This window comes from Pyrus communis, chromosome 1 (genome assembly GCF_963583255.1).
Source record: "Pyrus communis chromosome 1, drPyrComm1.1, whole genome shotgun sequence".
In the NCBI taxonomy this organism is placed as follows: Eukaryota; Viridiplantae; Streptophyta; class Magnoliopsida; order Rosales; family Rosaceae; genus Pyrus; species Pyrus communis.
Genome location: NC_084803.1, coordinates 13,328,158 through 13,355,094, shown reverse-complemented (window position 1 = coordinate 13,355,094; position 26,937 = coordinate 13,328,158). Strand labels below are relative to the sequence as shown.

The 26,937-nt window shown below is 37.6% G+C and overlaps 2 protein-coding genes across 2 annotated transcripts; both read left to right on the top strand.

The window, feature by feature from the left end:
• The first annotated feature begins 10,903 nt into the window (after positions 1 to 10,903).
• Positions 10,904 to 14,672, top strand: LOC137734219 (zinc finger CCCH domain-containing protein 64-like). The gene is made up of 10 exons (XM_068473519.1): positions 10,904 to 11,076; positions 11,165 to 11,441; positions 12,099 to 12,228; positions 12,374 to 12,493; positions 12,642 to 12,759; positions 12,939 to 13,384; positions 13,490 to 13,775; positions 13,852 to 13,945; positions 14,066 to 14,211; positions 14,305 to 14,672. The coding sequence occupies exons 1-10, from the start codon at positions 11,002 to 11,004 to the stop codon at positions 14,431 to 14,433; spliced, it is 1,821 nt and encodes a 606-aa protein (XP_068329620.1). The 5' UTR covers positions 10,904 to 11,001; the 3' UTR covers positions 14,434 to 14,672.
• A 4,719-nt stretch (positions 14,673 to 19,391) lies between these two features.
• On the top strand, positions 19,392 to 26,657 carry LOC137734209 (receptor-like serine/threonine-protein kinase ALE2). The gene is made up of 16 exons (XM_068473513.1): positions 19,392 to 19,909; positions 20,511 to 20,636; positions 20,712 to 21,530; positions 21,615 to 21,752; positions 21,840 to 21,929; positions 22,036 to 22,125; positions 22,501 to 22,620; positions 22,710 to 22,811; positions 23,228 to 23,299; positions 23,398 to 23,499; positions 23,614 to 23,709; positions 23,825 to 24,196; positions 24,277 to 24,567; positions 24,703 to 25,092; positions 25,195 to 25,438; positions 25,534 to 26,657. The coding sequence occupies exons 1-16, from the start codon at positions 19,837 to 19,839 to the stop codon at positions 26,222 to 26,224; spliced, it is 3,816 nt and encodes a 1,271-aa protein (XP_068329614.1). The 5' UTR covers positions 19,392 to 19,836; the 3' UTR covers positions 26,225 to 26,657.
• The last annotated feature ends 280 nt before the right edge of the window (positions 26,658 to 26,937 follow it).

The following is a 26,937-nucleotide window of genomic DNA, read 5'->3' as shown; positions in this document are numbered from 1 at the left end:
GAGGCCAATTTTTAAACTAAATTTTGTAAATCAATTGATAGTAGTGTAGTCAAAATTTTCAAATAATGGGATCATAATATCAACAAAAAAGTTTTATTGGGTCATTTTGACGAGCACCAATAGGCATCTTCCAATTTTTGTCAACATATGCTGAAAGTTTATGCTGACATATGTTGACATTTGTTGAGACTTGTTGAGAATGAATGCAGGATACTGAAGAATAATATTTGTTAACATACGCTGAAAGTTTATGTCGACATATGTCAACTTAGATGAGTATATCTAACACAAGTTTTTTAACATAATCTTTATAATATGGAAATGCTCTAATCTAACATTATTATTGTTCTAAGTGAGTGGAATGTCACTGAAGCAACCAACTTATCTATTTTTGTTCGATACAATAGTGATGTTCCATTCACTGTAAACAGTTTGAGTAAAAGAGTTGTTTTATATATGTACTTTTTGTTTTAAGAAAAATTAATGAAAAATATTTGAAAACTTTGAATTTTAACGATAAGGATAAAATAAAAGATAAAGTGAATAATATCAAGATTGACTTTTTAGTATAAAAATGTGATTTTTCATTAAAATAAACAGTATCATAAACTTTTCGTTAAAGTTTCCTTATTCTTATCTATCTCTTGAAACCCTAAGCCCTAATCATAACTCATACCAACAGAGCCATGTGATAACTTTCACCTTGTATGCTTTAAGCATATAATAATCCCAAGGCTTTCGTTGTTAGTTCCACTTAAACTTTTAATTAAACATATGTTTTTTTTTTAAAACAATATTTAAACATATGTTTAAGTGTAATGCTAGGAAGATTAAATTTGTAAACAAAAATTTAAAAACTAAAGGCCATGGAAGTTAATGACTGGTTTATTACTTTAGCGTTAATAAACTTGCTCATTTTTTTGTGACACATTATTTAGCTTATAAATTTTATCTTCAAATTTAATCTTCCTAACATTATCCTTTAAAAAAAATAAAAAATGGACGACCAACCATCATACCATTGTATCGATTATTACGAAAGTAAGAGTCCTAGTAACAAAGAGAACATAAGAGAAGCAAGCAATATTATTGGTCAATTAGCATGTGGCCTGCTAATCATGATTAGTAGATAAATTTTGAAGAATTTAACACACGCAAGCATGATTAGAACAAAATGTTTTACTTAAGAAAGAAGACCAAGACTTGAGTCAGCAGTCAATGTGATCAAATCGCGTCTAGTCAACATTATGGTGAAGGTTTCATATTCAAGTTTATGTACGTTCACACATGTTAATCAGCAATGCATATGCCCTAATTGAAAGAGTTGGTATAAAGTCGCAAAAACAACGTGTGAGAGTTTTCTGATTGGATCGTTGGCTGGACCACCTTGTAATTCGTGATGGTGGACCGACCCAAACCGGTTCCCGGATTCATGAAATTGTTCTTCCTATTGCGGGATGAAATACGCATCTCACTTTGGTTAGTTGCCGCCTTTAGCTACCTATTACGCCAAATAGAGAAATTTAACTTATTTATTTAATTTTTCTCTATCAAAAAAGTCACGTTTGATAAAATTGTATTTACCCAAAGAAAATTAAAAGCCGCCTTCATGAAATTTGGAAATTTATGGTAACATTGAATGGAAAATATTCTTTAGTAAAATTATCGATTAGAATTGAAGCCATGAAAAGTCAGATATGTAGAACCACCATCCTTTTTCTTTCAATTTTTTTTAGGGTTACTCATCACATATTCTTATCAAATTAATTTTGAGATAGAACTTTTTACAAATCTTCAATTAAAAGTAGAACTTTTTACATTAAACAGACAAAAAAGAGACAATAAAACGTGAATGAAAATTGACACAAATTCTGCCAAAGTTCAATAGAGTTTCAACGTCAGACTTGCTTCTTTCCCGTGCAACAGCTCCGCCGTCTCAGGGATTGCTTCGAAGCCTATTAAGTAGCATATTCATGTTTGTCGATGCGAAGGATTGGAGGGAAAGAAGATGCTCAAATTATTTGCTTGTATATATATATGTGTGTGTGTGCGCGCGCGCATGCAGCAGTCGGACTGACCAGCTATATTGATCTTTGTCATGAATCTCCTAACTTCAATAGGCACTTTTATGTCACGTTTATGTAATAAGGGTAATTGAAATAAAAAAACGGAATTGAATTTGTATTATGGAATATTTCGGTGTTTACCAAATATTGGGGAATCAGAAATTTTGTGTGACTCACGCAAATTTTGAAATCCAACTCTAAATTTGGAGGAATTGGAAGTAATTGAATTATGGAGTATTTGTAACATCCCACATCGTCCATGGGAGTGATCCTTAAATGTATATTCCCATCCTTACCTAGCACGAGGCATTTTGGAAGCTCACTGGCTTCGGGTTCCATTGGAACTCCGAAGTTAAGCGAGAAAGGGGATAAAGCAATCCCATGATGGGTGACCCACTGGGAAGTTGCTCGTGAGTTCCCAAAAACAAAACCGTGAGGGAATGGTAAGCCCAAAGCGGACAATATCGTGCTACGGTGGTGGAGCGGACCCGGGAAGTGACCCGTCCCGGGTCGGAATGTGACAATTTGGTATCAGAGCCTAACCCTGCCCACGTGTGTGCCGACGAGGACGTCGGGCCCCTAAGGGGGGTGGATTGTAACATCCCACATCGCTCAGGGGAGTGATCCTTAAATGTATATTTCCATCCCTACCTAGCACGAGGCCTTTTAGAAGCTCACTGGCTTCGGGTTCCATTGGAACTCCGAAGTTAAGCGAGAAAGGGGCTAGAGCAATCCCATGACGGGTGACCCACTGGGAAGTTGCTCGTGAGTTCCCAAAAACAAAACCGTGAGGGAATGGTAAACCCAAAGCGGACAATATCGTGCTGCGGTGGTGGAGCGGGCCTGGGAAGTGATCCGCTCGGGGCCAGGATGTGACAGTATTGGGGAATGGTAATACATTTTTCCTTCCCGTTATATCCTCAGTTATTTCCAAAATTTCAAGATTGCCCTTCACATGAACCCAACACCAAATTGTATTCTCTTAGAGTAAAAAAATCAAAAATAAAAAAGTGTAAAAGAATTAAAGTTTTTTCTCACAATGTTAAACTAAAATAAAATAAAGTTTTACCAAAAAAAGAATTAGCATATAAAATAGATTACTAGAATAGGGGCATTTTAGTAATCAAATTGATTTTTATTCCAATTCATATGAATTATTAAACAATTTATGATTCAGAACTATTCAAACTCCGATTTCTGAAAATTTTTAGTAAACAGTTTCAACAGGAATCTGATTCTGATTCCACCCCATTCCAACTCCTCAATTCAATTCATCTCATTCTGATTACGAAAAAGTAAACAAGCGACACATATTCTTATATTTGCAGGACGAACCTATGGTAAGGGCTAGCTAGGTTGTAAGAATATTTCAATATTATAGTGTGATATATTCAGCTTAACGAATATTGTATTGGAAGCAATTATATTAGTCAAGAGAATTGAATTCCTATTTTATTCCTGTGAAGGGTGGTAATTAATTATGGGTTTCATAAGAAAACGTATCATTTATTTGCATATAATAGTGCACATAGCTATCTAATGTGACCCTAATGAAAAACATGTATTCAAGTTTAATGTGTAAGCAAGGCTAGAGAAAAACCTAATTTCCTCTACATCTACAACTCGTATACAGATCGCTCAATATTGAGATTGTAGATGACATTTAACTGTTAATTATCAAGGTAAGTGATTTACGTATTCGGCAATAATTGCTTTTGAAAATCATGGAGTGCAAAATCTTGGCTCTTGGCTTTATCCAATTATAAGTTTATACCGGTAATAATTGTCACACCCCAATCCCGACCTACGTCCAAAATTGACACGTGACATCACCAATTACCCGTATATCTAACATTCCCTACCTCCGGGATATGTACAAAGCATATATCAAGATTCGAATTTCATAGCATTTTTTGTATATTTTATGGCTACATCTAACCTCCTCGTTAGACTGCCTACGTACCCTCAATAGGGATCAAGCCATTCATAGTTCACAATTCGTCAATCTCTAATCTTTTCGTAAAATACTTCTAGCAAAAAATCTTAGAGCACTACACATCAACCTTATGCCAAACAACAATTATCATCTTTCCATGCACACAGGTAAGCCATTCTCACACAGATGCTTTCCAATTTATCCATCATATAAATCACTATGTTTCACATAATACCGCAATTCATAGTATGTAACATATCAAAGACCCAACGAAGCACAATGTTATTCTCAAGTCACATTAATCAACTATTCTAATCATAATAATCTCAATCATACCCAACGTCATTCCACAATCACGTCAATTAATCAAGGAGTGTGCTATCCACACACCCCATTTTACTTCTCACACATCTTTTGATAATTTTTATGCGTTGATCTTCTTCAATTCATCCGATCCAACGCCCCAAAATTAAAAAGGTGTGTGAGAAGTAAAATGGGGTGTGTGGATATCACACCCCTTAATCAATTCCATGAATCAAAGATGTCCGATATTAACGTCTAACTACATTAATCAATCAATGAAAAAAATTAAACATATAATTCCCGAATTTAATTAAGGAACTCTTTATAATTCCCTACTTGAATTATAAGTAATAAACATGGTATTTATAATTTATCTTCACAAGGTCTATTATGGGTAATTCCCACTCACACGAATTTAGGGTTCTAAACTAACCTTAAGGAAATGAGCAAGAACAAGGATTCTGGACCACTCAACATAATCCAACTAAACTATGATCCCCTATTTCATATGTACCAAGTATAATTAATCATCATCACCCCTAACAGTCCCCCAACGCGGATATACCAAGCATGACTGTATCCTAACTCTAGTTAGTGATCACCCAACGCGGATATACCAAACATGACCACTCCTAGAATGCGTATGGTTCCCTAACGCAGATATACCAAGCAGAATCATATGCATAGTCTAATAACATAGGCATCTATCACTCAACGCTGATATACCAAGCATGATCACCCCTAACAATCCCCCAACATGGATATACCAAGCAGGATTGTATCATATATCTTTAGGTAGTGATCACCCAACGTGGATATACCAAGCATGATCACTCCTAGAATGCATATGGTCCCTCAACGCGAATACACCAAGTAGGACCATAAGCATAGTCTAATCATGCTTGCAGTGATCACCCAACGCGGATATACCAAGCATGATCACCCCTGAAATACGTATGGTCCGCCAACGTTGATATACCAAGTAGGACCATCCATGTACCAATGCTACATGGTGCAATCAAACCAACACACAACCTACCTCTTACCTCCACACTTATGATTTACAACATGAGCACATACACCATCCATTTCTGTATTTCCCATCTAGGTTCCAAAGCATTGTTTCGAATTATTACTACAAGCATCCACCACCTCGATCAACTCCTATTCTCAAGTATATGCAATTACTAAATGCATCACCTTTGACTCTAGTCTTAATTAGATTACTTGGGACTACTAATAACACTATGAGGACCAAGTACTATTTTGGTTAACTTGAATTAGCATGATCAAAATAAATGTAACATTTGAATGAAAATACTTATAGAAAATAAGTGAAGATGCTACTTACAAATATAGATGTACCTGTATATAAAAGCCTTGGCGGTTGGTGCATATATATTTCCAGGGATATAATTAAGTAAGTTCCTTCGAATATGCATACATAGATATATGTATACGGTAAATAAGAAAACAATTTCATCCCTTCATTATTTTATACATACATATAAGGATTCGTTCAACTTCAAACATACGCAAAAAGGTCTGATAATGTTAAACCAATGAGATGGAATTAATATGTTCATCAACAATGGCTATTCACTGTCATCACAAAGACAAAATCTGGACCACGTCTGACTAAATGTATACAAACAACTCTAGCAAAATTGTACTAAATATAAAGAGAAACAATTTCACATTATGAGACAATATAAATGTCGATTCCCCATCATCAACATTACATTAATGCATTCACTAACTTTAAAGCAACAAATGCAACATGATAAATGGGTAATTTTCAAATAAGGCTATACATACATAGCGTCAACCATCATCGTGGTTGTCTATTAGCCTGGGATGTTAGGTAACAACTGAGAAAAGACACACCAAAGTAGCAGAGTTATAGGTGTTCATCAAACAAAACCAAAGAGACAATCACCCAATGGTAAGAGCCACATATAGTATGATGTAATGATCATCATATACTATTACTAACCGTGAAAAATGAAAGGAAACCTTGGAATCCTTTCTGATATATAAATACGACAACCATAACACTCGACTATCAAATTGAAAAAAGTGCAAAAGACTATTTACTACCCTCATGTTTTGTGGTTTTCAACATTTAGTACATCAAGTTTTTTCGTCCCAGAGTCATACCTAAAGTGTAAATTTTGGGACAGTCTCATAAATCCATTAGTCAAACTATTAAGGGCTGGTTTGGTATTGATGTGCTTTAAAAAAAAGCTGCTTCTGCTGTGCTGTGAGAATAAGCAGCTGTGAAATAAAGCAACAGAGTGTTTGGTAAACTTTTTTGTAAAAGTGCTTTTGAAAAAAAAAAAGCAGTATTAGAGTGTTTGGTAAACTTTTATGTAAAACAAATGTGAAAAAAAGCCGGTTTTTCAAAGCTGGGTTTTGCAGCTTCTTGTTTTTGGCTTTTTTTCACCCAAAACTGTGAAAAAAAGCTGAAGCTGAGTGTTTACCAAACACAAAAACAGCTCCCAGCTTTTTTTTATAGCAGTTTTTTTTAGAATCACCTCAGTACCAAACCAGGTCTAAGTCTACCGTTAACTGATGATGTGGCGCCTATGTGGACAATGACTGGACGCCACGTGTCATTTAAGGGGTCCACGTGGATATTAAAATTTTTTTTTAAAAAAAACTAAAACAAAAATTTTTAATTTAAAAAACCAAATCTAAACCTAAAAAATTTAAAGTTGCCGCCGCCTTTGCACCCAACCTTCTTCCTCTCTTTGTTTCTTCTTCTTCATCCAACACAGAAAGCCATCAGCCACACGGCCTAACCCAACCCACTTGTTCCTCCCAGTCCACTGAGACCACCCAAGCTGCTACCTAAGCTACCAAAATCGGGTAAGCCATCATCATTTGGAAAACTGCTTTGCTTCGCTCGTTGAAAAAGGCCTCCATTTTCGGTTTTCATTTGTGGGTTGTTTTGGGAATTTGGGTCGGAGCCGTTATTGTTCTCGTCCTCTTCCTTATCTCGCTCTGGTTCACTTCTCGCTGCAACAACAACTCCTCGAAAGCCAAGACCTTTACACACAACTCTTCCGCCATCCCAAACGTCTCCAAAAAGATCCAAGAAATCCGAATTGATGACTTACGAAACAACCCATCACAGCTAGACTCGAAACCCATCAACCACCAGAGCCATCCTGACCCGGTTGCTGACTCGGACTTTGCCAGAGCCCAGCCCCTGCTTCTCAAGCAGGACGATCACCATGACAACCCGGTTGGGAGTGGCGGCCGACAGAGAATTCATATTGAGATTGGAAATGACCACCAGATTTCGTACCCGAAGAAGGGCGGTGGCGGCGGGGAGGCTTGGTCTGGGGACCAGGGGATGATCAATGCGCTTAAGGTTTCGCATTTGGGGTGGGGACATTGGTGCACTCTCAGAAAACTTGAGGATTCCACTAATGGATTTGTCGAGAGTCGGAATGAGTGTAAAGATGAACTTCTGCTTGCGCCGCTGTCGCCGAAGATGAAGAGATTGTGCAGTGGACTATTTTCGTTCAATCAGATCCCGGTCAGCTCATTCGGGTCGATTGATATGGTCGAAGGGTTGGTAGCTAGGTTTGGAAATTGTGTGAAGAAGAGGGCGACAACCAAGAGGGCAATTTTAATATTTTTAGGTTTAGGCTCGGTTTTTAGTTTTTAAAATTTTAAAATTTTGTTTTAGTTTTTTTTTTATTTTTTAATATCCACATGTACCCATATTGACACGTGGCGCCTAGTCATTGTCCACGTGGGTGCCACTTCATCAGTTAACGGAATACTTAACAGCCAAAGTAACGGATGAATGAGACTATCCCAAAATTAACACTTTAGGTATGACTCTAGGACGAAAAAAGCTTCATATACTAAATGTTGAAATCCACAAAACATGAGGGTAGTAAATAGAGTTTAACCCTTGAAAAAAATATAAACAAAGGTAGAAGAGGAACTTATAGCAGTAAGCTTTCTGATTCTATGGAATTTGGGCAGCCATACCTTGCGACGACATAGTTTGGCGACACAGAACGGCAGCCAAGGAAAAGGGAATGATGGATCTGATCCATAATCCCCGACTTGAGAGAACCCTTTCCTTGCTTCTCGATAGATCTTCCCTTTTTTTTTATCCTTCTTTCTTATATTTTGTTTTATTATTATTTTTCTTCTTCTCATCTTTCCATCTCAACTGTCCATCTCTATCCTTCTTTCAATCACAGCCACACACGTGGCACAAGACTGATGCTCCAACAAATCTGGAGCTTCTAGATTTATGGTCAAATGACCAATTTGCCCTCAACTTTGTTCGTTTATAACTCCTTCGTTAAAACTCCAAATTACGTTCCGTTTGGGCCCACGCGTTCGTATCGATACGTACTATCCAAATATGCAAAGAAATCTTAAAAATTATGGAAAGGTCAAGTATGTCCACAAAGAATCTCATTTAACACAAGAGGGGCAATTTCGTCCTTTTACTTATCGAATAAAATTTTTATATGCCGTAAATATAAACACGTCAAAACTACTAATATGAATACGAAATACAAAATACGTAATTCTAAATAGTAACATCGGGGGACGGGATTTCACAATAGCTGCATCAATTTTTTTTTATATAGAAAATGAACTTACATAATTTTGTGGAGAAGAAATACGTAAAACTATAGTATACCGCAAAGGGTTTCTTCCTACTATGTATTACAAAGTAGTAGAGATCTCATTTTAGTAAATACGGGTGGATTCAGAAAACTAAAAATCGAAAAAAAACTGAACCAGACACCAAATCGGAATCGAAACAAAAAAAAGCTAAACTGAATTAAAGAAACTAAACTGAACCGAACCGAAATCTTTTGGTTGGGTTTCAGTGGTTCAAAAACCACGGTAATATACTAATATTGTGCATAAAACGTTCATGAAAAGGGAATATTTGATTATTGGAACCTACAGAAGTCAGAAATGCACGTCAACTTTCCACATTGCCCTATTTTTTTTTCTATCAAAAAAGTCATCCCTATTTTTTTCTCTATCAAAAAAGTCGTTTGATAAAATTTTATTTGCCCATAGAAAATTAAAAGCCACCTTCATGATGAAATTTGGAAATTTATGGTAATATTGAATGGATAATATTCTTTAGTAAAATTATTGATTAGAATTGAAGCCATGAAAAGTCAGATATATAGAACCACCGCCCTTTTTTTAGGGTTACTGATCATGTATTCTTATAAAATTAATTTTGAGATACATGCATATAGATGGAATTTTTTACAATTCTTCAATTAAAAATAGAACTTTTTACACTGAAAAGACAATAAACAAATAAAAAAGAGACACTACGACGTGAGTGAAAATTGACACAAGTTCCGCGAAAGTTCAATCGAGTCTCGACGTCGGACTAGCTTCTTTCCGAAGATGTGGAACGACTTGTCATCTCAGGGATCGCTTAGAAGCCTATTAAGTTAGCATTGAGTGATGTCTATGCATGCAGCAGTCGGACTGACGAGATATACTTATGGTGGTGTTATCTGCATACTTATTTTTATCTCTTACACATTTTTTTATAAGTTTTTGTCATTTGTTCTTCATCAATTCATTTGATACAATAATAAAAAATTAAAAAAAATGTATGAAAGATAAAAATAAGCATATAAATAGCATCACTATATATTTATCATAGTCATGAATCTCCCAACTTCGACGGGCAAATATCCTAGACACCTATTCCTAACCTATGACAAGGGCTGGTCACGCTGAAAGAATATTTTAATATTTTAGTTTGGCCCTATATGAAATGGTTCATGTTCATGTGTGATACATTCGATTTAATGAATATTGTTTTGGAAGCATTCATTTTAGTCAAATTATGAGAATTAATTTTCTAATTCATTACTGTGATAAGTGATAATAAATTATGGACTTTATTAGAAAATGGTTCATTTTTTTTTTTGCATATAATAGTGCACATACTTATCTATGTGACAGTAATGAAAAACACATAATAAAGTTTTAACGTGCAAGTAAGGCTAAAGAGAAACCTAAATTTCCTCTACACCTACAGTTCGTCCACAAATCGTTGAAGATATATATATTGTAAATCACATTTAACGGTTAATTATCAAGGTATATGATTTACGTATTCTACAATAATTGTTTGTAAAAATCATAGAGTTCAAAATCTTGAAGCATGAATTGATTATTAGGAAAACTAATGAAAAATGTTTGAAAACTTTGAGTTTTAACGATAAGAACAAAATAACAGGTAAGGTGAATAGTACCATGATTGACTTTTTAGTGTAAAAATATAATTTTTCATTAAAAAAAACAGTACAGAAAACTTTTCATTAAAATTCCCTTAATGATTACAGCTTTATCAAATTTTAAGTTTACAACAACAACGGCGCGTCAAATTTTTTCGATAAAAAAAGAATTACATGTAAATTTTGTAGAGAAGAAATACGCAAAACAATAGTATAGCGCAGAGGGTTTGGATTTTTTAAAGTTTTTTCTTTAGAAAGGTGGAACAATTTTTTTTTTTTTTTTCTCTGGACGAAGAGGAACTGAAAAATTGAGCCACTCTGCCACTGACCTTGAAAGCCCAAAAAAAGGAAAGCCCAAAATACTAGAAGCTTAAGCGCGCCCAGTCCGTCGTCAACCTCCCAACTCCGCCTCTTTCTGTCAACACTCTCACTCATGGCTCCCCCCAAAATTCTGCTCTCCGGCGACGTTTCCGGCAACCTCAAGCAGCTCTTCAAACGCGTCGTTTCGGTATCTCTCTATCTACCTCTACATCTGTATCCTTTTTCTAGCTCCACTAGTTTTCAATTTCTAATTTTACTGAGTTAACTCGTTCTAGGTCAACAAATCGGCGGCGGGTCCATTCGACGCGCTGTTATGCGTGGGCCAGTTCTTCCCCTACGTGGCGGACCAGCTCGACGAGTTCAACGACTACATCGAAGGCCGGGCCCAAATTCCCCTCCCGACCTACTTCATCGGCGACTACGGCGTCAGCGCCGCTAAGGTCCTCCTGGCTGCGACGAGAGACGCTGGTAATCAAGGCTTCAAATTGGACGGCTTGAAGATTTGCGACAATCTATACTGGTTGAAAGGCAGTGGCAAATTTACGCTCCACGGTATAGTCCAATGTGCTTTAAATTCCGGCTTATTTTTGTCGCTTACGTTTCTGTTTGGTTACTGTGAAAATAAAGGAGGGAAATCTGTAGTTCTGTTTGGTTACTGGGAAAAAGGAGTGAACTGGAGGTTAAAAATTTTGGTTTTGAATTGTGCTTAATTAGAATTCAGTAGTTTACTTTGTTTTGCTAATGAATTGCATTAAGCTTAAGTTAGTTTGCGGTTTCTGTTCTTAGCTAATCTTTACTATATTTTTCCTAAAATCGGATTAGTTGCTCGGCTTGATTAAGATTATTCGAATCACATAATTCTGTTCAAAGGCGAGTGATTAATGCACAACTTAGGGATTGAACTTTTTGAGTGTGGTAAGCACTGAGGAATGTGTGAATGGTTGTGATAGCTTACGATAGTGATGTAGTACAGAATTGGGCAGCGGAATGTAGATAGTTTAGCAGAAGCGAAAACTCAGAAAACTTAAAGTAAAACAATAATAAAAGGTAACTGGAATCTCTCTACAAAAACCCTAAAGACTTGATGTTGATGTCCACATCAATAGTTTGCTTATATTTATTTTAAGGTATTTACTAATAGACTGATTGACTGATAGTTGATATCCGATCATTTATGTTTATAACTGATTCTGGTCCTCCATTGTTTAGGGTTATCTGTGGCGTATTTATCCAGTCAGCAATATTCAGATAGTCAACAGTTCGGGACATATAATCAGGACGATGTTGATGTGTTGCGAGCAATTGCTGAGGAGCCTGGAATTATTGACTTGTTTCTAACATATCCTTGTTTTGCTATAAATTTCTTCTTTTTTATCTTTTAAAGTGAAAAAGACGCTCAATTGGTATCCGTTACATGCATTTTTTTTTTGGCTGCATGTTTTCGTTTATAGACCTTTTATGTGATTTCTTTAACTGATTGTTACTAATAAATGGCCCAGCGGGATCACTAATAGAGCAAATACATCTGATGTTCCCCCTGTAGCCTATGAGCCTTTTGGCAGTGACAATATTGTGGCAGAGCTAGTAGCTGAGATCAAACCGCGGTATGAATTTTTTGGAGATTATTGCATGACATGTCACTTTTAGTACTCTCCTCAATTGCATCTAGTAGCAAACAGAATAATTTTAGAGTTTGCTTTGGATAGTAGCAACAACTCTATGATTCTGATCAAAGTTCGTCTTCTGTGGTAGCTATCATATTGCAGGCACGAAAGGTGTGTTCTTTGCACGTGAACCATACTCTAATGTCGAGGCTGTACATGTGACCCGCTTTTTGGGTCTTGCTCCAGTTGGAAACAAAGATAAACAGGTATGTTCATCAAGACTAACATCTTTGTTTTCCTTATAATTTGGTCTTGGGAGGAATTGATGTGCGTCTGTCCCTTGTTTTGGATAAAACCCTTCAGTTTTTTATCGTTACATTACATCTTCATTTTCTGTAGCTTCTAGGCATTAATAACCTATTGCGTATTTGTACTTGCTCCTCAGAAATTTATTCATGCGCTTTCTCCAACTCCAGCATCTACAATGTCTGCTGTGGAGATTAGGACAAAGTCGACGACCACTACCTTATCTCCATACACATATGAGGAGAAAACAGCTCATTCAATGGAAGCTGGGAAGAGGTCTAGCGACAGTATTTCTGATTCACAGTACTGGAGATATGATGTCTCCCAGAAAAGGCAGAAACATGGAGATGGTAATAGGCTGTGTTTTAAGTTTGTATCGTCTGGCTCTTGTCCTCGAGGCGAAAGTTGCAACTTTCAGCATGATGTAGATGCAAGAGAACAGTCGTTGAGAGGTGTTTGTTTCGAATTTATGAACAAAGGAAAATGTGAAAGGGGTCCAGATTGCAAATTTAAGCACAGCTTACAGGATGAAGGTGAGAGCAATTCTCAACAGAGACGTGGATCTGGAAATGCTAACAGTAACAGGTCGGTCTCTGAATTACACTTTTATGCTTACTGAGCAGGCCAGTCAGACGGATTCAAGATGTTATTTCTTTTGGTTGTAATACTTAAGTTTGATCCCACATGCAGGTCAACAGAGTGTTGGTTTTGTTTGTCAAGCCCCAAAGTTGAATCACATCTAATTATCAGCATAGGGGAGCATTACTATTGTGCCCTTGCTAAAGGCCCACTTGTTGAAGATCATGTGTTGCTAATCCCTATAGGCCATTCACCGAATACTGTTTCTCTACCCTCAGAATGTGAAATTGAGCTTGATAAGTTTCAGAATGCTCTGAAGAAGTATTATAACAAACAAGGAAAGGAAGTTGTTTTCTTCGAATGGGCTTCAAGACGTACCACTCATGCTAATCTTCAGGTAAGGATCTGTGTTGCAAATGTTTATGTAAGAAGTTTCTTGGGTGAATTACTTACCCCATCGTTCTTTTGTATAGGCTGTTCCTGTTCCTTCAGCCAAAGCAGCTGACGTTAAAAATATATTTAACTTAGCAGCTGAAAGGCAGGGCTTCAAGTTCACGACCATGAAATGTAAAAACCCATTTATATTGTGTTCAATCTGCAAGGAACTTTTCAAGTACAATTTTTGAGAAACTTCCGATATTCCTTCGCTTCTACTGTGCCTTTAACTGATGCTTCTCTTCATTGCAGCCAGTAATAATTATGATGGGAGAACACTGTTAGGGGAACAGTTCGACAGAAACTTTAGTTTTTTCTATGCTCAGCTCCCTGATGGTACAATCCTATCACATTCGATTGAAGAGAATGAGAAATTCTTACCTCAATTTGGACGTCAAGTAAGGACATGGTTCAACCGATTGTTTATAATCTGCCAATGTGTTTTGACATTCAGAAGGTTGAAATCCAATGACAAATGATATATTTTGCAGGTTATGGCGGGTCTGTTGAAGAAGGCTGACAGGGATGATTGGAAGAATTGTACAGATAGCAAAGAAGAGGAAACCAAGATGGTGGAAGATTTCAAGAGTGGATTTGGAGAATTCGATCCAAATAAGTAATTTCTCTCGAAGGGAAGTAACCACCGAGAGTCATAAACTTGTGACCTATGGTTTTATCAAATGTACTTTTTGCATTTCTCTGTCTATGCTCGAGGTCCTCTGTATTCCTGCAATTTTGAGAACCAAATCCAAGGTTGCCCCGTATAGGTCATTTTTGTCACTTTAAGGTGGATAGCTAGCTACCACTTTTGGATGAGAACTAACCACAGATGTTCTCTAGTGCTTCCCAAACCGAACAACTTGTCAGTGGTTCATTCTCTCTGCAACAAGTGAGATCAAGAGGTGGCCTTCAAAGATGAGACATTGTCCAGTAAGTTAACCCAAGTACCGATTGGTGTCGATTATTGTTCATCCGTTTTTGTATTTTTGGATTCGGAATCTGAGTTCTGTTATAAATCTACATCCAGAATTGTAATTCTCTGCTATCTTCACCGCATTAGACGGCTTCAATGTGAAAACACATTCTTTAATTAGCACTTTCCAGTTTTGTGGCATTTGAAACTCAATCATTGCACTCCACTTTGCAGTCGCGAGACATTTCTTTTCGTGTTTTCGGTTTGTCGATTGAGTGATGCAAGCAGAAACGGCCCTGACCCGCATCTGTTGGAATGTGATCAAGAATACAAAAATTATGCATATAATAATTGTTACAATGATTAGTCTTGTGCTTATGATAGAAGGGGCAAGGGGTCACACTCTCAGGGTCCATACAATTATTACAATCCCTGATTGCCGCTGAAGACCTTGTTGAGTGGGACTCCAGTTTGGTAAGACTTACTAGGAGTGAGGAGCCTACTAGTGTGCCTTTTCAGCCTTTAGCAAAGCTGCAGCCTCAAAAAGAAACAAACCAATGTTGAAATAAAGAGTGCAAAGTTGAACCCTACGGGACGAGAAAGACTTACATGGCATGGGACGCTATGATGGTAGTGTACCGGTGTCATGTAATTTGATCTCCGACTAGATGCGAAAAATCTCTCATCCACGTTAAATGTCATGTTGGCGGTATCTCAAACCATTCACGCACTGTCGGGAGGTTTCTCTCTGGTCCCAAGTGCCAACCTTCTTTGTTCTTGTTGCAATAAGTGATGCAGGATTGAATTGTCTTTGTCGGAAGTGAAGGCTTGGCCTACAAGCTATCTAGTTAGATGGTCATAAAGAAGCTTTGTGGCAGAACAGTCACGTTACCTTTGCTTTTTAGGTCGTGATGGAAATATTGCAGGCCAGTGCTCGAACAAAGATGGAGTCAGCGACAAGAAAACCATTGGATCACAAGGTTGCTCTAACTACTGAGTAGAGAAATCATTGTGATAATGAAACCCAACTTTTAAACTCTCTATTATTACGTTGGGCTCATGGCCTCGAGAGAAACTTCCTGCAACGAAAATATCATTATGAATCACGTTTTATCACGTGTTTTAACTTTTACAACAGTACGTGACTGATTTGAAATATCGACCTAATGACATTTCCATTTCATCGAAGTCGTTATCGGTGGCCTCAAACAGACGCGTTATAGTCTTGGTCCGTGAAGTGAGGAGTAGGAGGGACCCAAGTAAAAAAGAAGACGCAGAAATGTGTTTGGAACAATGTTTGGATGGTGATATAGATTCGAATGGTCCACTCAGCACGTGGGGTGGGAGTTTCAGTGGTTTGTCTACATCCCACGATACCATAATGTCCGATTAAATCCATGGTTGATCATGATAATTTTTTTTTATCACAAAGTCAATTAGAACAAGTGAACGAGTTGAGCTTCAAGTATATTTCCAGCAACTGGGAGAAAAGAGAATTTGTGCGTCCACTCGATGGGTAAGGTGTGTCTTAGAGTTTTATGACACGTTTATTAATTCATAGTTTGATGAGGATGAATATAATAAAAAAGGAGTCAGAATTATGATTCTCGTTGAAACTGTTTACTAAACTATTTAAAACTGAAAAAATAATATAAATTCCACGTAAGTTGTTTACTAACTGTCTGATAAATAAGTAGTTTGTAGGTGATTAAAATGACTTAAATTATTGTCACATTTGAAGCCAAGGTTGAGAGGTGTGGGCATGGTAGAAGCATATTCTGTAGAAATATTTGCATCATCAACAAACTAGTCCACAAAGTTGGATGATCGGTCAAAATCAGCTCTAAGTTTGGACAAACTAAACCAGCAGATTAGGGCTCCACTTTGGCAATGTTTGAATTTTGTGGCTGATTTTGTTTGTAATTCCATTACAAGAGAATTACGGGGGAGTTGATGAACGTTAAATACAGACAACGGATCAAATATTGATGACATATTTATATTTTTTAAAGGGTTTGATTTATAAATTATTCATTTTAGTCAATTTCCCAAAATTATAGGTTTATGATTTTATGAGCTTTTCATATGTTGTATTTTATTGATAAAGCGATATTTGAACCTATTGTGATGGAACTACAAACAAAATCAGCCACACGCTTTTGTGGCACCACTTTTTTTACATAGTCATAATATACATTAAACTATGGGTGCATTGTCATAACATGCCCAAAATTAGAGGTACATTGTCATAATATTTTTTGTTTCTTTTGATAAACCATAGGAAATATACATTAAACTATGGGAAGAGAGGTTCGAACATGAGATGGATCTATGACATCATTTTTTTTACACAACTTTTGACACACGTTTTTGTGAGGCCCATTTTATAATGTGTTTTAACGATCCGAACCGTATCTTTTAGAACATCATTCGTAGACCATCCTTATAAGAAATTAGGCAAATGCAAAACCATAGACATTCATTTGTAGTAAAAAAATAGACGAATAAGGTTCTACAAAGAAGCCCTAAACCCTTAATCCAACGGTTATATGGTTTTAGATTTGGATGATTTTTAGTAAATATTATCTTTGAAGAAAGACCCAAAAGATAAATAATTTGATTCATTAAAACAGATTACAAAGTTCGCCTCATAAAAAACTTGTGTAAAAAATTATCTGAAAAAAAATGATACCACGGTCCGCCCCCTTTATTGATAAAGGGACGTTTGAACCTACTTAATTTACATGAATTGGGATTTGAATTCAGATTCAAAGGAGTAGGCACACTATCATAACAAATTGTTGTTGTTGTTGTTTTTTTTTTTTTTTAACAAATGATAGGAAATTTACATCAAAATATGAGGAGAGAGATTTGAACACGGGACCTTAAGTGTAAAGATAAAAACTCTTATCCAATTGAGTTACAAATCACTTGCCGCTGTCATAACAAATTGACTTAAACCATATTTGCTCCATAATTAGCCATGAATTACCAGAACCTGAAATTAGTTATGAATGGATTAGCATAACCTATCTATAGATGCTTCTGTTTCAAAAGTAATGGAAGGCAGCCATTTAAGAAGAGACATAATCTTAAATATTCCATTCAAGTCTTCAAGTAAGTTTTTCCAAAGTAGGGTTAAGGACTTATGAGTACGGACCCATGGAAAAATATTGAGGTCAACCCTTTTTAGAAGGATTAAATGGCTTCTCATAAATTGCAGCATATGTTAGGAATGTATTGACCGAGACCAAATCTTCTACATCTAAAATAGATGTAATCTTTGTGCGGTCTCAATTATTAACTCACACGTGTTTATAATTTTTTTTCTTAAGTTTGTTGTCATAAATTTAATAGGTGTCGAACAATGATTGAGGTCATAGAGAGGCCACACCCATTTTGGTTACAGAAGATTTAAAGGAAAACTAATGAAAATGACTTGAAAACTTTGAGTTTTAACGATAAGGACAAAATAAAGGGTAAAATGAATAGTACCAAGATTGACTTTTTAGTGTAAAAATGTGGTTTTTCGTTAAAGCGAACAGTATCAGAAGCTTTTCGTTAAAATTCTCAAGATTTAAACTCCGTCAATACATTCCTAACATATACTGCTATTTGTGAGAAGACATTTATATCCTTCTTAAAAGTGTTGACTGGGGACAGTTTGGGTGTTGAAGATTTGATCTTATATTGACTACTTGTCACAATACATAAATAAATTCAACTAAAAAACACGTTTATTGTAATATATTTTTTTCATTTTCTTAATCCAAGAATTGCATTTGGTGAAATTTTGTATTATGAATCTAACGTTGGGAAAAAAATTTTCCGTGTGATAGTCGCACTTAGAAACTATATTATTAGTGTATGATTATATATGCAACTAACAAAAAGTACTTGACTTTGTTTCTTTTTACTTTGTAGCCCACCAAGGAAAAAGAATAAAGAAGAAAGGCTTCTACTTCAATCCATCAAAATATTCTACGTTTGCGAAAATGATCTTATCATATATTTCTATTTTCCAACCAAAAAGAAAATTACTTTTTATCTTATGAGGATGCTGATTGCTAAACCATACACTTGTAGAATATAATATAGATAGTCTTTTTTTTTTTTTTTGGTAAAATAATATAGATAGTCTTTTATCTTGTATTAAAATAAGGTTTTTGAAATTGAAAACATCCAGAACATAGACGGAGGGTGATGTGTCAAACCCTTGATATTGACACCTCACACTCAAAAGGTTATCCTTTATTAAATTTCGAGCGTGCATGATTATTTGTGTTTAATACTATTACCAAACGAAATTAGATATAAACACAAAAAACAAGTCCAATTATGCTTGTGTTATATACAAGAGTAAAAATAGAGTCGAGTACATGTAAATTTTTCTCTAAAATTTATTATTACCATGGCCGACAGGAAAATCTTCAAACCAAAGAAGAAAATGAAAGTCAAGTAAAATCCCATTAAAAACAACAAGAATTTCAACCCCAAACAAAAGTTTCGCACTTTTAACATAATCCCTTCCCCACTAAAATATTAACCAAGAATCTCTCTCTCAAGAAATCAACAAGAATCTCTCTCTCTCTCTCTCTCTCTCTCTCTCTCTCTCCCTCTCCCTCTCCCTCCCAAATACACCTCTCCTTCTCTCACTCTCTCTCCTCTCACAAAATCCGTTACTTTGGCACTGTAAGTTTTCTGTGTATGCGTATATAAGTTATAAAATATTTGTCTTTCCGGTTAATTTCCAAATTTCCCAGTTGGGTTTTGCACCTCGTCTGTTGAAAAGTTTCTATCTTTCATGGACCTCTCAAAGCTCTGCAGATTCCAGAGCTTTTGTTCTCAGAAAGCTAGAGTTTTGCTTCTCCTAGCTGTTTTCACCAAACCCTTTTCTGGGTTGCCTTCTCCTTGCTTTGCTCTCACTGCTTGTGGGAATTTTTTAATCCAATAAAATCACCCCCTTTTTATTTTTGCTTCAAGTTACAACTCATTAATACGGTGATTAATTTATTCCTTTAATTGTTGTGATTGTTATTATTTTATTGCTCTCTAATTACTTCTTACTCTGGAGGAGTTCTTTGGGTGTGGAGATTTTTGAGATTTGGTGATGATGCCAGCCATTCTCCAGCTGGTGAATCTCTGTGTCATTGGCTTTGCTTTTGCTCTCCAAGGATCTGCAGGTAAACTTCAATCTTTGCAAATCTCTGTTGAAGTGATAATGTTTCACATAAACATGTTAGTAATTTAGAACTGTTGGATTGAGTTGTTAATTTTGATATGATTTGGAAGATTTAGTAACATTGCAGTGATCTGAGTGTCTGAATTGTTTCGTGCTTGTAGTGTTTGTGATCAAATTCTGCATTCACATTTGTGTTCTCAATGAGTCGAATTTCGGCATGTTCTTCGACCTGAACATGTTCTCGGTTTGTTGAATTGTCTTCTGCATGCTGCACGAGTGTAATTTTATGAACAGAGCTCACAGCTAGTGGGTCACCTAGTGCATGCTGATGGCCAGAAATTGTAATGCTCTGTTTTTGAAATGACAATGTCCTGAGAAGTTTGGTGGTTTAGCAAATCCTAGTTCCGGTTTCGTCTGGATCTGGGAAATTCCTTACCATACGTTTCATCTGATGAAATGCTGTTTTAAGTCTAAATCGTACTGTACCTGTAAAGTATAATCTTTTCGATAATAAGAATGGATAATATAATAGGGCTGTGAAGATATCAGGCTTTCATAGCTTGCTTTAGTTTTCTTACGAGCACCAGCGTTTACCTTCTCAGGGTTAAATATATCACCATCACCAGAACCTCTCTCCGTGAATCCTCCTGTTGAAACAGCTCCCCCTCCTCTTCCCGACAGAAAGCCATTCACAAGCAATGCCCCAATCCCCGGTTTACAGCCAAATGGTAAGTCCCATAACTCTGCTGTTATAGATTAGAAGTTATGATCATCTGATTAAGCTCATAATTTTGATATCGCAGGGTCAAATTTACACCCATCACCCAAAAAGCCACCTCTTATGTCCACCCCACTGCCCCCAAATAATGCTCCTCCACCACCAAATGTTGAAGGTCAAGTCCCGTCTGTGCCACCAAAAGATGCTCCTCCACCACTAGGCATTGAAGTTCATGTACCGTCTGCGCTACCAAATAATGCCCCTCCATCACCAACTGTTGGAGGTCAAGTACCACCTATGACACCAAATAATGCTCCACCACCACTAAGTATTGAAGTTCATACACCTTCTGCCCTACCCAATAATGCTTCCTCACCACCAACTGTTGAAGGTCATGCAGCATCTATGCCACCAACTAATTCTCCACCACCACCAAGTGTTGAAGATCATGCACCGCCTATGCTACCAAATAATGCTCCTCCTCCTCCAAGTGTTGAAGGTCATGTACCGTCTATGCCACCAACTAATGCTCCTCCACCACCGAGTGTTGAAGGTCATGTACAGCCTGTGCCACCAAATAATGCTCCTCCACCACTAAGCATTGAAGTTCAGGTGCCGTCTGCACCACCAAATGATGCTCCTGCACCACCAAGTGTTAAAGGTCATGTACCATCTACACCACAAAATAATGCTCCTCCACCATTAAGTATTGAAGTTCATGTGCCATCTGCACCACCAAATAATGCTCCTCCACCACCAAGTTTTAAAGATCAGGTACCATCTACGCCACCAACTAATGCCCCACCACCACCAAGTGTTGGTCATGTACCGTCTATGCCACCGACTGTTCCTCAAACAAAGCCAGCGATCAATAAGAGTCCTAGCTCAGTGCCAATTGCTCCAGGTATATAAACCAGCAGAGCTATTTATGTGATGGATTTCTGTTAAATTGGTTCCAACCAGATATTTTTTGTATGATATTGTCCAGTCCCTGTTGAAATACCTTCGAGGAATTTGCCACAAATTTCACCGGCCATGCATGCAAGTACACCAGAAACTTCGCCATTTGCTCATCAAAGACATGTGCCAAACAATAAGGTTCCCATACCACAGCCAATTGCTCCAGGTAGATGTTGCATTTTGCTATGACATTACTAGTTCTCAGATGATGGTTGCAAGCAGTAATTAGTTTATTTATGTTTTCAAAATACAGCACCTATTTCATCTCTGCCGAGGACATTGGGACCAAATCCACCTGTAGTCCATCCGATCACACCAAATGTACCACCACCTACATTACCTGGTGCACCTTCCACCCACCCCCATTTTTCTCCTGAAACAATCACATTTAAATTTTACAATTTAGGAACTAGTGAGAATGACCAATTTGTTCTTCTCTGAAAATGCAGCACCAGTTGCATCACCAACTAGCAATTTGCCACTAAATCCACCATCCGTTCACCCAGTTACACCTGGAGAATCACCATCCACTTTTCCTGGTACTACTTTAAAAAGAGCATGATATACAACTTTAGTTTTAATTTTCGCACTGTGATACCGATTTGAATCAGTTCCATACCTCATTGAATCATGATTTTTTTAGCAGTTAACGTTGAACCTTTAGTCTTCTGTATCCAAACTTAATTTCAATAACATTATTCATGTTTTGACTGTTTGTGACAACGTGCCACCTGAGCGTGTTTGATCATTCTTATCTTTTGAATAACTAAAAATTTGTTTATTCACTGACCCCAATATGAGGTTACAGAAAATCAGTGTTATATTGGTCTTCAATTGTGACGCTGCTGAAGCAGTCAATAACAATTATGTTCTAACCATTGTAATAATTGACTGACCCTAATATGAGTTTGCAGATCCTCCTGTATCATCTACTCCACCCAGCATCAACGGGAAAAGGGGTCGTTTTCCAGTTGTTGCACCGCCATATGAAGCTCCCAAGCCATCACTACCTGTGGACCGCACCCCAGCTGAAGGTATAGAAAAACTGTGTATTTCATATTTTTCTGTGCTTGAAAGTTTGTATTGTCAAAATTTTGGTTCTGCATATTGTTTTCTGCTGTAGCTCCATCTGTCCACGAACCTGTGGTATCATCTCATCCCCCGGTTGGACCAGCATATGAAGCTCCCAGGCCGTCACTACCCAAGGTCCATACTCCAGCTGAAGGTATAAAGAACCAAAAACTATGCTTCATATTATTTGCTACTTGAAAGTTTGTGTTGTCAAGTGTATAAGTCTAGGTTCTGTTTTCCGTTTTGGCTCCTTCTGTCCACAAACCAGTGAGACATTATAAACTTGCTCCTGCACCGTCTATTTCATCCCCTGAACCTTCTTTTGATAAGGGGTAACAATCTCCTGCATCTTCCCCTTCGACATTCTATAAGTATCATCATTCTAGGTTGAAAAAAAAAGAGTCCGGCTCTAGGGCCATCATATCTGGTTTCTCATCCCAGTTCAGAACATCAAGGTTTCATGTTTCACCTGAATTAAATGAGCCTAAATCACACTAGAAAAAAATTATTATACCATGGCTTATCATGTTCTTTGACATTATTAAATTATCATTTGAATACTTAATGCAGGTCCAGTGATGCCACCGGTATCATTTAGAACAGGCAGGCAAAGACACTATGCTCCTCCACCCCTAAATCCAGGTATCAAAGCATTAAAGTTTTGGTGTTTTATTCCATCCCTCACCTGAGAAATGGACCAAACTTTGGTTTTCAATGCTAACACGATTTCTATATGTCAGGGTCTTCGGTTCCTCCATCCCATTTACCTGAAGCTCCGTCGGTGAGCCATGTTTCGCCTGTTCCTTCTCCATCTTTAGAAGGCGCTACTCACGAAACCAAATGTAAGAAATGATCTTGCCTCTGGTTCTCTGTAATGATTTTATTTCTGAACTTACTGATTTATCTTATTGTCTACTGAATACGTTACCTAATAATTACATGGTTGGAATCACAAGTGCGCCCTAAGATTTCTCCATCTGGGTCTTTGGCAAAGAGCCCAAAAGCACCACCACCGCTGCAACTAGTATTCCCACCGCCACCTCCCAATCAAGGTATATAAGCTAGCAATTTTCTTTAACTGGTGTTCCTGCTCTCTTTATTGATCCTACGACATTCTTCTTCAGTTTTCATACTAAAATGTAATACAAACGTTCTTCTTGTTTTCAGATTGTTCATCAACTATTTGCACTGATCCATATACAAATACTCCTCCTGGGTCACCTTGTGGTTGTGTCTTGCCTCTGCAAGTTGGACTGCGACTTAGTGTTGCACTGTATACGTTCTTCCCCTTGGTTTCAGAGCTAGCCCAGGAAATTGCTGTTGGGGTTTTTATGCAACAAAGTCAGGTCCGCATTATTGGAGCCAATGCAGCTACCCAACAACCAGACAAGACAGTTGCCCTCATTGACTTGGTTCCCCTTGGGGAAAAGTTTGATAACACCACAGCTTTTTTGACTTCCCAGAGATTTTGGCATAAACAAGTTGTTATAAAAGCATCGTGTTTTGGCGACTATGAAGTACTATATGTGCGGTATCCAGGTATGTAATTAGACATATGCACATACATACTGAAGTATTTGTATCAATAATGCTTATCTCTACAAACTACATAAGTATAGGTTTACCCCCGTCTCCACCTTCTTCGGATGCTGATGCAATGAATGCGGGGCCATATCCTGTTAATGACAATAATGGAAGGACAATGAAGCCCCTCGGGGTTTACATGGACAAGAGGAAGAATAAAAATGGGCTTAGTGGTGGGGTAATTGCTATTATTGCTTTGTCTACCTTTGTAGCAGTTGCTTTATGCTCTGCTGCTGCTTGGGTTTTTCTGTTCAAACCTAGAGACTCTGCTTCTCAACCAGCAACAACTCCGCGGGCTTTGCTACCTTCTTCTGAAAAACCATCTGGTAATATGAATCCCCAAAAGTTAATTGAATTAGGCCTTGTCTTTGTGTCAATTAATGGAATTAGGTCAGTTACTTCTGGGACAGTGCTCATATTACACTGTCATTTCTAATATAGATAACGTGTATGTTTTGCAGGTACTGCTGGGTCGATGATGGAAAGTAGGCACAGTTCCTTGTCGTTATCATTCGGATCCAGCATTGCACCATATACAGGATCTGCTAATACTTTCAGTGCGAGTGACATTGAGAGAGCCACTAACAATTATGACGATTCAAGAGTACTTGGGGAAGGTGGCTTTGGGCGTGTTTATAGTGGTGTTCTTGAAGACGGGACCAAGATTGCTGTCAAAGTTCTAAAAAGAGATGATCAGCAGGGTGGTCGGGAGTTTTTGGCTGAAGTAGAGATGCTTAGTCGTCTTCATCATCGAAACTTGGTCAAGTTGATTGGCATATGCACAGAAGAGCATAGCCGCTCCTTGGTTTATGAGCTCATTCCTAATGGCAGTGTGGAATCTCATTTGCATGGTACCCCCCGCTCAATTCATAATTGTTCTGTTCTTAATGAATTTTTTAATGTCGAAGGATTCTTTTTGACATAGGGCTTATGTCCATTTTTCTTGCTGTCAGGAATTGACAAGGACAATGCTCCACTTAATTGGGTACAACGCATGAAAATAGCACTTGGTGCTGCTAGGGGGCTGGCATATCTACACGAGGATTCCAGCCCCCGTGTAATACACAGGGATTTCAAAGCCAGCAATATTTTGCTGGAAGATGATTTTACACCAAAAGTGTCCGACTTTGGTTTGGCGCGAACTGCCATGGATGAGGAAAACAGACACATATCAACGCGGGTCATGGGAACTTTCGGGTATGAAATTTCCTCTTTGCTGTATTTCGTGTCCAGATTATGTCTCATTGGTGACAGTCTCCGACATCTTTAAATTCCTAAATGATAATATTCAGGTATGTGGCTCCAGAATATGCAATGACTGGGCATCTTCTTGTCAAGAGTGATGTATATAGCTATGGCGTTGTCCTTCTTGAACTCTTAACTGGAAGAAAACCGGTAGACATGTCACAGCCACCTGGTGAAGAAAACCTAGTTGCATGGGCCCGGCCGCTTCTCACATGTAAAGAAGGGTTGGAAGCAATCATAGACCCAAATCTAGGATCCGTGGTCCCATTTGAAAGTATTGCCAAAGTGGCAGCTATTGCTTCGATGTGTGTACAGCCAGAGGTATCACACCGCCCTTTTATGGGCGAGGTTGTCCAGGCCTTAAAACTGGTATGCAATGAGTTCAATGAGGCGAAAGAATTAGGTTCAAGGAGTTCTAGCCAAGACGATGTGTCCATTGATGTGGCTGATGACACAAATACTACCTCGGGACAGTTGCCAGATACTTTCCAAAACCGATATTCCATGCTGACCTATGATTCCGACCTTGAGACAGAGCGGGAAGCATCATTGTCGAGGATGCTCAGTACCTCAATGAGCACAGGGAGGCAAGATACTGAATCGTTTAGGAGGCACTCCAGTTCAGGTCCTTTGGGAACAGGAAGGAGTAAGCAGTTCTGGGAGAAACTGAGATCATCCGGGGGCAGTGTGAGCGAACATGGGTTTATGTTCAAATTATTTCAAGGCTCCCCCCATTGAACGCCTACTTACAAGTTTACAATGTTCGGTTTCTTGCTTGATTCCTAAATCTCAGATCACCACGCAAGAAGCGCCCATTTGCAGAACGCCATCACGACAAGAAGTCTGCTGCGCATGGGAACTCGGACATGAGCAAAGTTGTGCAGATGTGTAGAACTGGAATGGATGGAAGTACGAATTCGGATCAACCTTAATAATGTCGAAACGGTAACTGGAGCTTAAGTATATATAAGTAGGTTTAGTGTGATTAACCTACTGAATTGTCAGAGTTGAAGCATCAAAAGTTTTGAACCAAAGGCTGCTGGAAATCAATTTTTTTTTAATTTGTAAATTCTCTGTGATATTTGTGTATTATTCAGAGAAAAGGACGCTCTTTGTTACCAACAGTGTAGAGAACATTTTGTGCCATGAAATTAATCCATCTGTTCCCTTCTCTTCCAGAGCAATAAAATTTCACATTACTGTCAAATTGGTTGATGAGATGATCAAAAGTATCCCCAAAAATAGTATAGTAACAAAGTTATTCATATTAGTTTTGGACAATATGTACAATTGGAATCGGTTACAAACTTTTAATAAGAAACAGAATGTTCGGGACACGACTAGTGACACTAGAGGGCACTAAACTGTGGGTGTTGATGCACAAAATCTGGCTTATTGTTTATTTGTCCGTCTAGATCTATTTTTCACCCCTTTGCTTCTCTCCTTCCCTG

What these genes read in the sequence shown, in the direction of transcription:
- LOC137734219 (XM_068473519.1), top strand. Translation starts at nt 11,002, where the DNA reads ATGGCTCCCCCCAAAATTCTGCTCTCCGGCGACGTTTCCGGCAACCTC. An exon ending in TCTTCAAACGCGTCGTTTCG is followed by an intron (nt 11,077 to 11,164) that starts GTATCTCTCTAT and finishes AACTCGTTCTAG; the next exon opens with GTCAACAAATCGGCGGCGGG. An exon ending in TTGGAAACAAAGATAAACAG is followed by an intron (nt 12,760 to 12,938) that starts GTATGTTCATCA and finishes CTTGCTCCTCAG; the next exon opens with AAATTTATTCATGCGCTTTC.
- LOC137734209 (XM_068473513.1), top strand. Translation starts at nt 19,837, where the DNA reads ATGATGCCAGCCATTCTCCAGCTGGTGAATCTCTGTGTCATTGGCTTT. An exon ending in ACCACCACCTACATTACCTG is followed by an intron (nt 21,930 to 22,035) that starts GTGCACCTTCCA and finishes CTGAAAATGCAG; the next exon opens with CACCAGTTGCATCACCAACT. An exon ending in CGCTACTCACGAAACCAAAT is followed by an intron (nt 23,500 to 23,613) that starts GTAAGAAATGAT and finishes TGGAATCACAAG; the next exon opens with TGCGCCCTAAGATTTCTCCA.